The sequence below is a fragment of the Pelobates fuscus genome, chromosome 1, assembly GCF_036172605.1.
Source record: "Pelobates fuscus isolate aPelFus1 chromosome 1, aPelFus1.pri, whole genome shotgun sequence".
NCBI classification, from domain to species: Eukaryota; Metazoa; Chordata; class Amphibia; order Anura; family Pelobatidae; genus Pelobates; species Pelobates fuscus.
In genome coordinates, this window is record NC_086317.1 from 432,335,151 (window position 1) to 432,348,148 (window position 12,998).

The 12,998-nt window shown below is 38.5% G+C and overlaps 2 protein-coding genes across 12 annotated transcripts in view; one reads left to right on the forward strand and one right to left on the reverse strand.

Moving 5' to 3' along the window:
• Window positions 1-12,998, forward strand: part of LOC134571246 (uncharacterized) — a 516,374-nt gene that overhangs the window by 338,875 nt on the left and 164,501 nt on the right. The window lies entirely within an intron of this gene.
• Window positions 1-12,998, reverse strand: part of FRY (FRY microtubule binding protein) — a 434,727-nt gene that overhangs the window by 213,824 nt on the left and 207,905 nt on the right. For 9 of the 11 annotated variants that reach the window (XM_063429398.1, XM_063429404.1, XM_063429371.1 and 6 more), the window contains one exon: window positions 2,830-3,029. In XM_063429398.1, coding sequence (XP_063285468.1) covers window positions 2,830-2,949 — 120 coding nt within the window. In that variant the 5' untranslated portion in view covers window positions 2,950-3,029. Of the gene's footprint in view, window positions 1-2,829; window positions 3,030-8,377; window positions 8,642-8,877; window positions 8,944-12,998 lie in introns of those variants that run through there. The other 2 variants (XM_063429396.1, XM_063429386.1) reach the window with 2 other exon arrangements.

The following is a 12,998-nucleotide window of genomic DNA, read 5'->3' on the forward strand; positions in this document are numbered from 1 at the left end:
TTATCCCAACATTTCAGGTTTACAGTCAACCTCTCAAGTGTTGCTGGTCCTAATGCATGCAATTTAGAAATTCTTAAACTATAGTCACCATAACAACTACAGCTTATTGCATTTGCTCTGGTGAGTAGAATCATTCACATCAGGCAGTAAACACGGTCTTTTCAGAGAAAATGCAGTGTTTACATTACAGCCTAGTGATAACTCCACTGGCCACTCCTTAGATGGCTACTATAGGTGCTTCCTGGGTCAATGCTCCCTAGTGTACAGGACTGCCATTCAGTGCCTCCACCCTCTGCATGCAGACACTGAACTTTCCTCATAGAGCTGCATTGATTCGATTAATCTCTATGAGGAGATGCTGATTGGCCAGGGCTGTGTTTGACTTATGCTGGCTCTGCCCCTGATCTGCCTCCTTGACAGTCTCAGCCAATCCTATGGGGAAGCATTGTGATTGCTCAGCTAACCTGATGATGTTGGCAGGCAGCAGGCAGTTTCACAAGCAAACAGGGGCAGAGGTAGCATCTTTAGACTTGAATACAAGTACGATTTTACTATATCTAGGGAGGCATGGGGGGACTAGGGGGCTAGATGTGGTTTTAACACTATAGGGTCAGGAATACATGTTTGTGTTCCTGACCCTATAGTGCTCCTTTAAGTACAACAGATTAGCAGTACCTTTATAGAGATACACTGTGGATCCCTATCACCTAGGTATTCTATTTTTTTTTAAGTTTCTACACATTATTTTAATTTCCCCAGTCCAGAAGCACAGTCTGTGATCCCCAACTTACCACTTGCAATACAGCCACTGCACTTACAACTTAATTTTAATTCAACCTGGAGACACGTGGTTCCAGGCACCGGGCAAGCAGTTTGTTTTGGCGTTTAGACCTGCCTCGGGCAAGCGACAGGGCTGATAGAGGGAGTTCAGTGTTTGGGGCACAGAATGTGAGCGCTATACTTTCAGTGCTTGCAGACCACAGTAGAGGCTGAATCTTTGGTTCTGTCACTCTCTACTGAGTGAGAGCGCAGCTGCCGGGACTCCCAGCATGCACTCTGACTTAGTGAGCGCTGGAACTGCGAGGAGAAAATTACTGGGGTTGTGCAAAGATGTATTTGTTCCATGTATTGAGCCTCAGAAAGTAAAGTAACACTTTGGCTTATGGGTTGGTAAGAGTAGGAGATCCTGCACACACCACACTACACACAGCCAAATCAGACACATACACTACAAACAGCCAGCACACACAACCATAAAGCCAGCACACAGTTAGCACACACACACACACACACACACATTAAAGAGAGCCAGCACACACAATACATCCAGCCGACACATACCACACAAATGTTTGCAAATTAAATCTGAATGTAAAAAAATAGCCAGTCCTGTCTATAGCTGAAATAGAGTATTTAACAGATCAGCTATTTTGGCCTACATTTTTTTTATTGTGATGGATTCTGGGAAAATTCTGAGTTTAGTGAATAACCTTGCCAATGTCCAGATCTAAGCAGGGTCCCCAAACTTTCTAATTTGAAATTTTGTGCAAGGACAAGTAGATTGTCATGTTGGACAAGTAGCTTGGGCTACCACTTTAGTCCATTCGGCAAGTAGATTTTTTTTACATTTCCACACCCCAGAATATTGTTTGTTATTAAAGACAAAACAGAAACAAAACAAAATGGAGGAAATTAATTAATTCAAGTCCATTTTTTTTCCAAATCCCTTGTTATCACAAAGTTCCTAACCACTTCCGATCCTGAAGGTAAAATGATTGCAAGAAGTTTATCAAAATACCCATAACGATATAACTTGGGCAGTCTCCTTTTTAAAATATGTAACTGTTTAAAGAAATATAAGTAGAGGGCTGGTAAACTGTCCCATACAAGATATAATTCTAGATACATTTGAAAATTCTAATGTACATGTCCCTACTGAGAAACAATAACATTTAATCTGAAATTGTGATCTGTCATTTTTCTCCAACCACAGGCCCTCGGTTTTGTTGTGGCACAGGCTGGTTTTCTGTAGAAAACCTTCCATTTCGATTCTAATATTTCACTATTTTATAAATTTATGACCCCGCATCATTTTTTTAAATTGTACACCAGAGCTGGATTACACATTAGGCAGCATAGGTGGACTCACTCTGGTCCTGGGGCTCTGGGTGTGAGTGGGACTGCCTCAAGAGGCCACTCAAGATGTAATTTAAAGTCCTAAAACCGGCAATGAATTCCTAAAAAGCATCACACTACAAAGGAAAAAAGGAAACACACAAGAAAGTTATTCACTACAGTGAGAATTCAAAGTGAATTTAACCCCTTAAGGACCAAACTTCTGGAATAAAAGGGAATCATGACATGTCAGACATGTCATGTGTCCTAAAGGGGTTAAAGAGACATTCAAATTTAAAACTAGAGATGCCAAAACTGAAAGCATGGCTGGCTCAGAAGGTTAGTCCAGTTTGACCTTAAATCTGAAAATCACTTCGAATTCACCTTAAATTCTTACTGTAGTGAATAACTTTCTTGTATGTTTTATTTTAGGTTTTTGCAGTGAGATGCTTTTTAGGAAGTCATTGTTGGTTTTAGGACTTTAAATTACCTGGAGTGTCCTCTTGAGGATGTCCCACTCAGACCCAGAGCCCCAGGCCTAGTGAATAAACCTGATAAAGTAACTCTAATAGCACCAAATGTCTAACACTCTCGTTAACCTCTAATAAGACACGGAGGGGTTTCACGCTCTCTACTATAACACAACGAAGATACAACCATGAATTGTATACTCTGTAGCTATAGCAGAAATTTAGTATACTGCATTGTACTTACCAAGGGTTCCGCCATGATGATTCGAATCTTTCTTTCTGCTTGTGTAGTGAAATTTGCAAATAGACTCTTTAATATATATTCGCCAGGCTTGCTCTCGGGGTCGATATTGATGGGCAGCATGGTTGGAGGTCCTTTCTCCCTTTGTGTGCTAGATACTGGTTGCACTTGTGGTTTAATATAACCATTACCCACCGGAGAAGCTGCAAGAAAAGAAAAACAAAGGAAGCATTTAATGCTGGAGTTTTTCCAATGTATTGCATTTTATATGGACTTTATATAATCTATAACAGAGTTCTCTCAGCAGAATAATGGCGGTCCTTTGTTTTGGCACTTTATCCCACAATAGCACCTGATTTGCCATGAATGATATGACCTTGCATCTCCTAAAAGGATCTCTAATGACCAGATTGATAGGACAATGACAATGGACAATGGACAATTCACTATTGTATGTCTCATCAGTATTTATATATTTATAGAATTCGTATTTGTGGCACCTTCCCGTTAACTCTACAATTGTCTATTTTAATGCAGTTTCTGTTTGTTCTCATGCCACGGTTTGTAGTTCGTTCACATTTTTTTTTTCCCCATAGAATGTTTCCAAATATTGTTCAGCATTACAATATCAGGAGGTGTGTTGGCATGTCCACTGGCAGAGATATTGCAAGAGCAAGGCAGCAGGCACAATTTGTGCAAAGCTTTTGCTAGCCCAAGCTTTGTGGGTTTGTGGCTTCAATTTTATGCAGTCCTGGACCGGCCCACTGAGATATTTAACAGTAGACTGCAGTATCTTGTGTTGAGTGCAGGCTGCCAGACTATGATAAGTATGTATGATGTTCATGGAGCTGTTTACAAGTGACTGCTGGGTGACTTAAGACAGTGCTCATGACATTCATAACACATGCCAGTTGCCGTTGCAGTGGATTTATGGAAAACAGAGTTTGTGTCTGTTAGGCATGTACAGATCTCTGTAAATGCCCCGTCATGTTAGACTGGTTGCTCTTATGGAGGTAGCACCGATATATGACATTATCCTGTGTAACTCCAGTAGTCTTGGTCTGTCAAACCCATATATTGCATGCTGAACGCACAAAGATCTGTGCATTTTGTGAACAAGAAAGTCTGTATAATTATACTCGCACCCCTTCCAGGTGAAAAGTTGCAGACCTTCCCCTGATTCATGGTCATACATTTACATTACTAACCTAAATGGGGTTAGTGCAGGGCAATCAGTTTGAGACCTGTATCAGGGTGTGCCTGGGCACAGCGGGTACAGCCCTTGTACACACGATGCACAGAAATGCCTGCAGAGCATACAATATCAAAGCGTAGCAGGATACTGCTCACAACTCATATCTTGTTTTACTAAAATAACCCTAAGGAATTCATTTTTTTTTCGCTTGATTGTCCTTTTAATAAGCATCAAACGGACTCTGCTCTGGTACCTTAAAAATACATCTGTCTCTTAAAATTAGCTTTACATTATTCAAAGCATGCACTAAAACGACGTTATTATTTTACATTTATAGGCCAATAAATTACACAGTGTTGTATATAAGCACTTTGCAGTGCTTTGTATTCAGTACATTTAAACCTGCTGATCGGGGAGTTCATTCTTCTGTAACCTATTGGACATATCTTCTTAACTCTAAAACCATCTTTAAAAATGTTATTTTTAAAACCTCTACGAAACCATGCACAAATCCTTAATAAAGCTACAAAAAATGTAAAGTAAAAACAAAACACAAAATACATAAAACGAGTTGTCAATCAGGAAACGGCCACGTGCATGGTAAAATGGAAAATGGAACAGAGCAAGTTAAAATTAAAGAGATAGGTAGGATATGTAATAATGTCACACTTATTGTGACAATGACAAACAATTTAAAACAAGCTAACACAACATAAGGGCATTTTAAATGTTCCAGTGATTAATATAAAAGAGTTTCATGTGACAGGCTCCCTTTAAAGTTCCATGGATTTTTACGAGGTCATATAAAAGTTGCGGTGGCCTTTCACTTCACACTAAGTCACAAGTCACCAACTAGGGCTCTATAAAAATGAAATGCTTGTTCCAGGCTCCCTGATACGCTGACCGGCATATGAAGCTTTGCCTCTTTTCTTTTCAAGCAGTGTAACAGAAAAGAAAGCAATTCCTGGACTGTTTTTCCATGCATGAGATTCCATAACTTAGATTCCCAGGCCTGCGGCCAGAACAGGCTTAGTGTTCTATGGAAGTGACAAAGTGCATCTTGTGAAAAAGTGAAGGTTGTCTCCAAAACTGCTAGCACAACCAGCTGTGCCAAAGCAACAACGGTACCAAGTAATATGATCAAGCAGAGAGAACAATTACAATTAATAGTGTTACTGTATTTAATAGCTCTGGCAATTGTATTAACCTAAAACCATAACGATGTTTTGGCTACTTTCGTTATATATATATTACTGGTGTTTGGGATGCACCTGTACAGTCTTAGTATAGCGAGAGGGCTTTCTGTACTCACGAACAAGTGTGCAATAAATTCTATGCAACAGAACTAGTACGCAACAAATAATCACACACACATAAGAAGTATTTTTTGCATATTTGCTAACAGACCAAGCACACAATACATACGTCCTCAACAGAACATCAAGTACGAACTAGATACACTGCAACAGAACAAGTATGCAATTGATACTCTGCAACAAAGCACGTACACACAAATACTCTGCAACAGCTACAAAAATTACTCTGCAACAGAATGGGTATGCAATGAATACTGCTTAAAAGTACAAATATGCAATAGATACTATATACTATTCAGAGACAGGGAGGTTAACAAGCTTGCTATGGCTGTCCTGGCATGGTCACTTATCCACCATTAAATGTCACTGGACGGTGTTGTGGATTATCAATAGCATATTACGAGCACACGTGGTGAAAATTTCCGCTTCTGCATCTTGTATGAGCATTGAATTGATTTAAGTGATTTTTTTTTTTTTTTCGCTTTTCAGAGCGAACACAGTTAATTCATGCTTCAAAACACTAATGTTTAAATCGCATCAACTTAGTCTTAAGGTTCCTGGGATAAATGTATCAATTAGTAACAATTATGGAGAGACATGAAGACATAATTGAGACATAAGGAATGTCCAGGGGCCAGGGCTAACAGTGCATATAACATTTATACATTACAAAATTTACACACACACAAAGATTTTTAAAGGGACTCTATAGTTATCACAACAACTACAGAGTATAGTGAATATGGTGTCTCCATGTTTTTTTTTAATTTAAACAATGCCTTTTCAGCTGAATGCTGGTGCTGCACACTGTAAAGCACTAAGCCAGGAAGCACCTCTGAGTGACTGCCACTGGAGGTGTTACTTGGCAGGAATGTAATGTACTACATTCCAGTGGCGGGCACTCAGATGTGCTTCCTGGCTCAGTGTTGCACAGTGTGCAGCACCAACATTCAGTTGAACATTCTCCATAGAAATGCAGTGAATCAATGCATCTCTATGAGGAAATGCTGATTGGCGTAGCACAACATTTTGACGCACATGTACAATAGCCACTCAATGCTTTCCTATAGGAATGCATTGGATTGGTGAGATCGTAAAGTTTGCGGGGCCAGCCGCAACAAGACTGGCATGGCGTGGGAAAAAGGTGAGTTTAAACACCTTTTACTGCTCTGACAGGGGGTCTGGGAACCTAAATGGTGGGTTTAACACTACATACATGTTTGTGTTCCTGACGCTATAGTGTTCCTCTAAGGTTGCATATATTTGCTCAATTGAAATCCATTTTTGCCAAATCCAGCTAGTCTGCACATATGAACACCATGGGGATAAGCCTTTGGTTTGTGAAGCTCCTCTCGATTAGATACAGCATGAAAGTCACCACGTTTCACGGCAAACCATAGTATTGGAGGTCTGTTTCCAAAGTAGTGTGATTACATCTCTACTAATGACCCACTTAAATATCACTGATCTCCCTCTCCAGGTCACCATGGTAATATCCAACAGAGAAATACACCCCTGAGTATCTAAAAAAAAAAAAACAATACAATGGCGGATGCCATTATTATGGCCATTCTGACCACTTTAATTGAGGCCTGTGGACAACCACCCAATTATCTGCTCTGGGCCTGCAGTAACCAATCTGTGTACCATCAGAAAGTCTCCCATTTCCTTGTGTAGCTGCATTGTGGACTATAAGCTAAGGAGACTGAAAAGAAGTCTCATGCAGCCTCTTCACTGGGTCAAGAGAACTTTGCCTTGTGTAGAAAATTCTGGTAAACGTAACCAATAATGGCAAATATGAAACTGGGACAGGAAGGGGTCAGTTCTAGGGCCTACAGAGTGGCACGTCAGTAACACAAATTGTATCACCGAGGCAACCCCTCATGACCACCTCCTTTACTCCAAGTGGTGGACAGACTTTTATTGAGAATGCAATGCATATTACTTAGCAGTACTGATCACAAACTAAATTAGAGAGCACATTTCATAAAGAGGAAAAGGTCCTGGAACTCCTTTTTGCTGAGTCACGAGACGAAAATATGGGACTGCCCTGGCAAAAACAGGACTATTGGCAAATATGGTAAGTATTTATTTTACTCTATACACTGGTGATTTGCCACATCTATTCTTGTCTTTATTTTTTTAAACAAATACGATCATGTATGTTAGACTAGTTTGATGCAGCAAATGAGTTCTAAGCTACAAGGCTGCAAGTTTTGATTAATCAAATAGGTTGTAGAGTTACGGTAATTAAAAAAAATTGGCTGACATTTCGAGAGTTGTAATTCAACAGCAAGTGGGCAGCTATGAGTTAGCTACTTCTGATCTAAAGAACAGTCAATTCCATTTGATTAATTTAAATTTGGTAAACACCTAACGTGTCTCCCTTGTACTGCATCGAGTTCTATAATGATAAGATTTTCAGGAAAATATGTCAAAATTGTTGTTAAAAATAAATAAATGAAAATCTATCAATTTAATAGTTCTACTACCTCAGACTCCTTTCAAAAATAACCTGGACAAACAACAACAAAACCCTGGTACAACACTTGTAGGAAATTATGTCACACGCATATACCAGATGGTCAGCGCAAAATACCACACATAGAAATAATACGTTCATTTAAGGCAGCTTTGCACATTTTATTTCAGTTTAAAACAAAAAAAATTCTACAAAAAAAAAAAATCCCAAGAGAGAAAAAATATATAAATAAATAAATAAAAAATTTACAAAGAAACACAGACTGGGTAATTCACAGATGTGAAAATTCAATGTTAATTTAAAATTTAAGCTTAAAAGAGCTAAACTTAAAAAAATTCTAAAGTTTGGCTTCTCTGGTCGTAAATCTGAAATTCACTTTAAATTCTCACTTCAGGAAATAACACTGAAAGTCAAAACTAGCAAGTCAAATCTTACCAAAACCAAAGGGAAAAAATGTATATATTTTCAGCAAACAACCTATACAGACAATTATGGTTCTATAGCAAACATTTAGTAATAGGAAGCAAATAAATGATCAGCACACGATGCTTCACCTACCGAGCCCCTTAATGAAGTTCACCACACCTGATCGGCCCCAGCAAGCCGCAGTGGTCTCCATAAGTCTGATGTCTGTTTCTGGAGTCCGATGATTACAAATCCTTAGCTCTCGCCACGATTAGAAAGGGTCTTGCTGCATTACTGTAGATTCCTACTTGCCTTATTGCAAGATATTTTTTTTTACCAAGACTAAAATTTCTGTTAAAAAAGCCCATTCAGGTCTCTGCAGCTACGTGTTACAGAACGCCCACTGTTTTTAAGCAGAGGTATGAAAGGGGTCATTTTTAGCCTCTCTCTGCAATCACAACTACAACTTGCACTGGGTCTATATTTATCCCTGGGTATGTGCCCTGCTGACAGATATCAATGGAAGGACTGACAGTTCTCCAAGAATATGACACTGCGCAATGCATGCATTCCAAAAACCACACTGATAGCAACATTATTACAGAAAAACACACTAAAACAAGATTAGATAGAATGAATTCTAAAGTCCTTACGTGGAAATAAAGTCTCGCGTCTCACTTTCAACATAGAGACCAGGAAGGCAGAGTCGGTTTCCTTAGCAGATGGATACACAGTATACACAGTATAAGTGCACACACAGGCAGTGGTAAAAGAAGTAACAAGTATAGTGTTTGTCTACTGGAAATACTTGTTTACTACTTATTTATCACACGCATGTCTACCTGAATTCCAGAACAGGAGAATTCAAAGAATGGGAATGTAGCGCATTTTAAATACAAAGTGAATTTAACAAGTTCAGTGCCAATGGTACAACAGTTAAAGAAAATGTTAAAAATAAATGAATTATATTATTTATTTTATAAAACCTGTTTTCAAAGGTTACTGGTTCTTTAAAGCAAATATTTGCCCAAGTGGCAAAAAAGCACATAGCTTTGTGTCTGAACTCCTTGCAGCATTAGAAATACAAAATGGTTTATTCGCTAAACGTTGAATTATAGTGAAGTGGAAATGAAATGGCAAAAATCAGGGTTAAATAGCCAGATACAGTGAATTTGTAGTATCCACTGGAATTTCCTAGACCTTTAGATAAGCTAGACGATTTTTGGTAAGCATATTGTTTATACCACACTGAAGCTGCAGATTTTGAAGCCAATGCAGTAATAAAGATGAACTTGCCATCCACACCTTAGAAGAAAGACTTCTCAAATGTGATAACAGAAAACAGAAGACTAAACTCTGACCATGACAGAGGACAAACAAATTGCGGAGTTATGCTGCTTACTCTGAACATGAGCATGTGCACTTAAATAGAGGCCCATGTGATTTCACCCAGGGCTACAATAACACATAATTACTACCATGCTCGGTACGTTTGCCAAAAGTTGGTGAGAAACCGCACACCCAAAAGGAAAAGTATACAGTGAGCAATCTGCTGGGCAAAAGGGTAATATTACTGGTTTCAATGGTCAGTACATGGTCAAGAAGACATGCTCTGAAAACCAAATGTTTAAAGTATTTGTTTACATGTCCAGCCATTGAGTATAAACCCAAACGTAGCGTGATCAGAGAAAATGTAAAGTAAAGTAAAATAAATCTGTTTTCCTAGAGAGAACACCAAATGTCAGAGTTCTGTGAATTAGATTTTAACCCTCTTAGTGACATGGGTGGATCCTGATTAGGTATATTATAGAAAATTTTAATTTTCTCAATGCCTTAAAGGGGAACTGTCACGTGTCAGGATTTATATAAATTTAAATAGTAGAAATCAACACCTCTTTATCTGGCTACTAGGCGCCAAGCACCTCCATCTTGGCTCCCTGGCAATCATTGCTATAAGCTCTGTCCTTTGCAACATGCAGTCAACATACAGAAGGTGGAAAGAGAAGAGTAGAAATTAAACAAAGTATTACCACAAAACATATTTGTCCTGGTTTTTCCTTGGCTGAATGGGATCACGATGGTATTTGCTAAATCTTTAATATACAGTAAATTTAAAAGAAAACGGAGCACTTCACCAAGATAGATAGCACAAATTATAGGTGATATCCACTGTTTTCTTTATTGGTGTAACACTTCAGAGAAGAGACAGTTCCCCTTTAAAGAAGCACGGTCACTGTAGCGTTTTTTCCATGAAGATGGAATGTTGATAAAAATTCTATTACGATATAAAGATATGCATGAGACAAAAGAACGGACTGCTGTGTCTCATGTAGGATCTGATTTTTGTCAATATGTGGAAGTGGGTGGAATTTCCAAATCCTGTAAACTTTTCCTCTGTTGCCGGTCGCCGCGGTCGAAGGGAACCTGCATCTTCTCGCACAACAGATGCCTAGGATACCTTGTTACACCTACGCAGAAGGTCTATGGAATCCCCTGCAGTCATAGACGTCTGTTTTGTACTCTAGCCCCTGAACCAAGAAAGGAGATTATCAGGTCAAAATAACGCCTTAATCAGTCCCCTCCTCCCCCAAGTGCCACCAAACAAGAGGGCACATCATACTGGGGGATCTTTGCAAGATCCAACAAGTGACAGTGCAACTAGAGCTGTGCACATGTAGTCCATTCTAAGAGACAGAGTGGATTTTTTTCACATATTTATTTGCGGTGCTGTTCATATCCCTCATGCACTTTCAGGAGGTCAGCATTGGTAGGTTGTTAATACAATTACTACCACAAAAAATACAGCCATAATGGTTCACGGCTGCTGAGTAATCACAGTGTCATAGCATCCAACAAGATGAATTCATTCTCAGAAGTTAGAGTTTCAAAGAAAAAAGTAATGCTTTTTTTTGTTTTTAGACGCTTAAGAAAGCAACGTGAGAGTTCTTCAGTTCTGCTGGTAAATGCAAAGCTCTTAAACACTACACTTGGAGACAGAGTATCTTTCAATCTCAAGGTAGGATTAGGGTTCATAGATTTGCTGTGAAGTCATGGTGCCACTCTTAAACTAATTTTGTCTCCTCAAACGTCAACCTCTTCAAGGTGCTGTTCCACAGAGACAAAAGAATGCCATCACGTCAAGTCAAGATGGGTAATTGTTTTCTTCCTTAGTAGTTTAAAGTGTACCTGTTACAAAAATAACCTGATGTCACTTTATAAGAAATCATTTCATTAGACTTGTGCACACAGGAAAACCTCTGCTTGGATGAACCATTACATCCAAAAATGAACTTTAGTTGAAGACCCCCGAAACTCGTTAATTTGGCTGTTTGCCTCGTCTGATAGACAGATTTTACTGCCACTTGTTTAACAGATTGAGACCTCAATTTAAATGATTCAACCGTTAGACAAACTTTCCAAATGATTTGTCTACAGATATCTCCAATAATTCTATGATGTTTTTTTTTGTAGTTAAAGGGACACTATAGTAACCAGAACTTCAGCTTAATGAAGCCGTTTTTGAGTACAGATCATGCCTCTGCCGTTTCACTGCTCAATTCTCTGCCATTAAGGAGTAAAATCACTTGTGTCTGTTTATGCAGCCCTAGCCACACCTCCCCTAAAATAAACAGAATTTCCAATAAAGGAAGTTAAAGCACTAGATTACTTTTGACAGGAAGTGCTCAGGAAGGCTGTGTAAGTCACATGCAGGGAGGTGTGACTTGGGCTGCATTAACAAAGTGATTTAACTCCTAAATGGCAGAGAATTGAGCAGTGAGACTGCAGGTGCATGATCTATACACCAAAACTGCTTCATTAAGCTAAAGTTGTTTTGGTGACTATAGTGTCCCTTTAAATCATTTGGAAAGATTTTCTAACAGTATTGAATCAGTTGGAAAGCTTATTAAATTGACATTGAGGAAGATCAGTACAAAAATTATATTTGTATATACAAATATATATACACACAATTCTAAAAATGTAGATTTTTATATAATACTCCTCCCGTTTTTCCTCTTTACTGGTCACTTTCCACTTGATTTATGAATAAAATTAACATGAAATAACTGTCTCCTACATGAAATTATTATTTATTTATTTTTGCCTTGGGCTCCGAATCCCAAAACAAACAAGGATGCATGTCCATTGCTCTGGTTGGTTGTTCGGTTATAAATGTATGGCACTTCAGAGATACAGAATTCAGCTGAACCATTCAGATACATTGCAATTCAGCCAACCCCTCACCTCTTTTTTGGCTGCTCTACCTGTAAATGTCTGGCTCTGACTGCTTCCGTCACCTCACTATATAGGTCAGCATAAGAGCCCACTAAATAATTATTTACCCAGTATATTTATTATATGCTCCTTTAGAAAACAACAACAAAAATAATAAGAATAGTCCCTTTCTGAATTATTGGCACATTATAATAATGAAAACAAGAAGTTTTAGTTCCCCCCCCCCCCCCCCCCCCAAACCAAAAAAAAAAAAAAAAATTTTTTATATATATATATATATATATATATATATATGTAAGGGGCAAATAGCCGTATGGAGTAAAGTTAAAGTAAGAACTTAGGATAGTATAAAAGAGCAAGTCGGTTGTGGTGTGCCGAGACCAACGATACGATAGGCCTGTAAATAAAATTTTTGCATTTTGCAGTTGAGGCCTGCAGATATTGTGTAATAATACTATTTATATGAATAATAATACATAGTTAAATCAAACAACCAGAAAGGGAACAAAAAAAAAATAAAGAGCTTGAGATAAGAAAG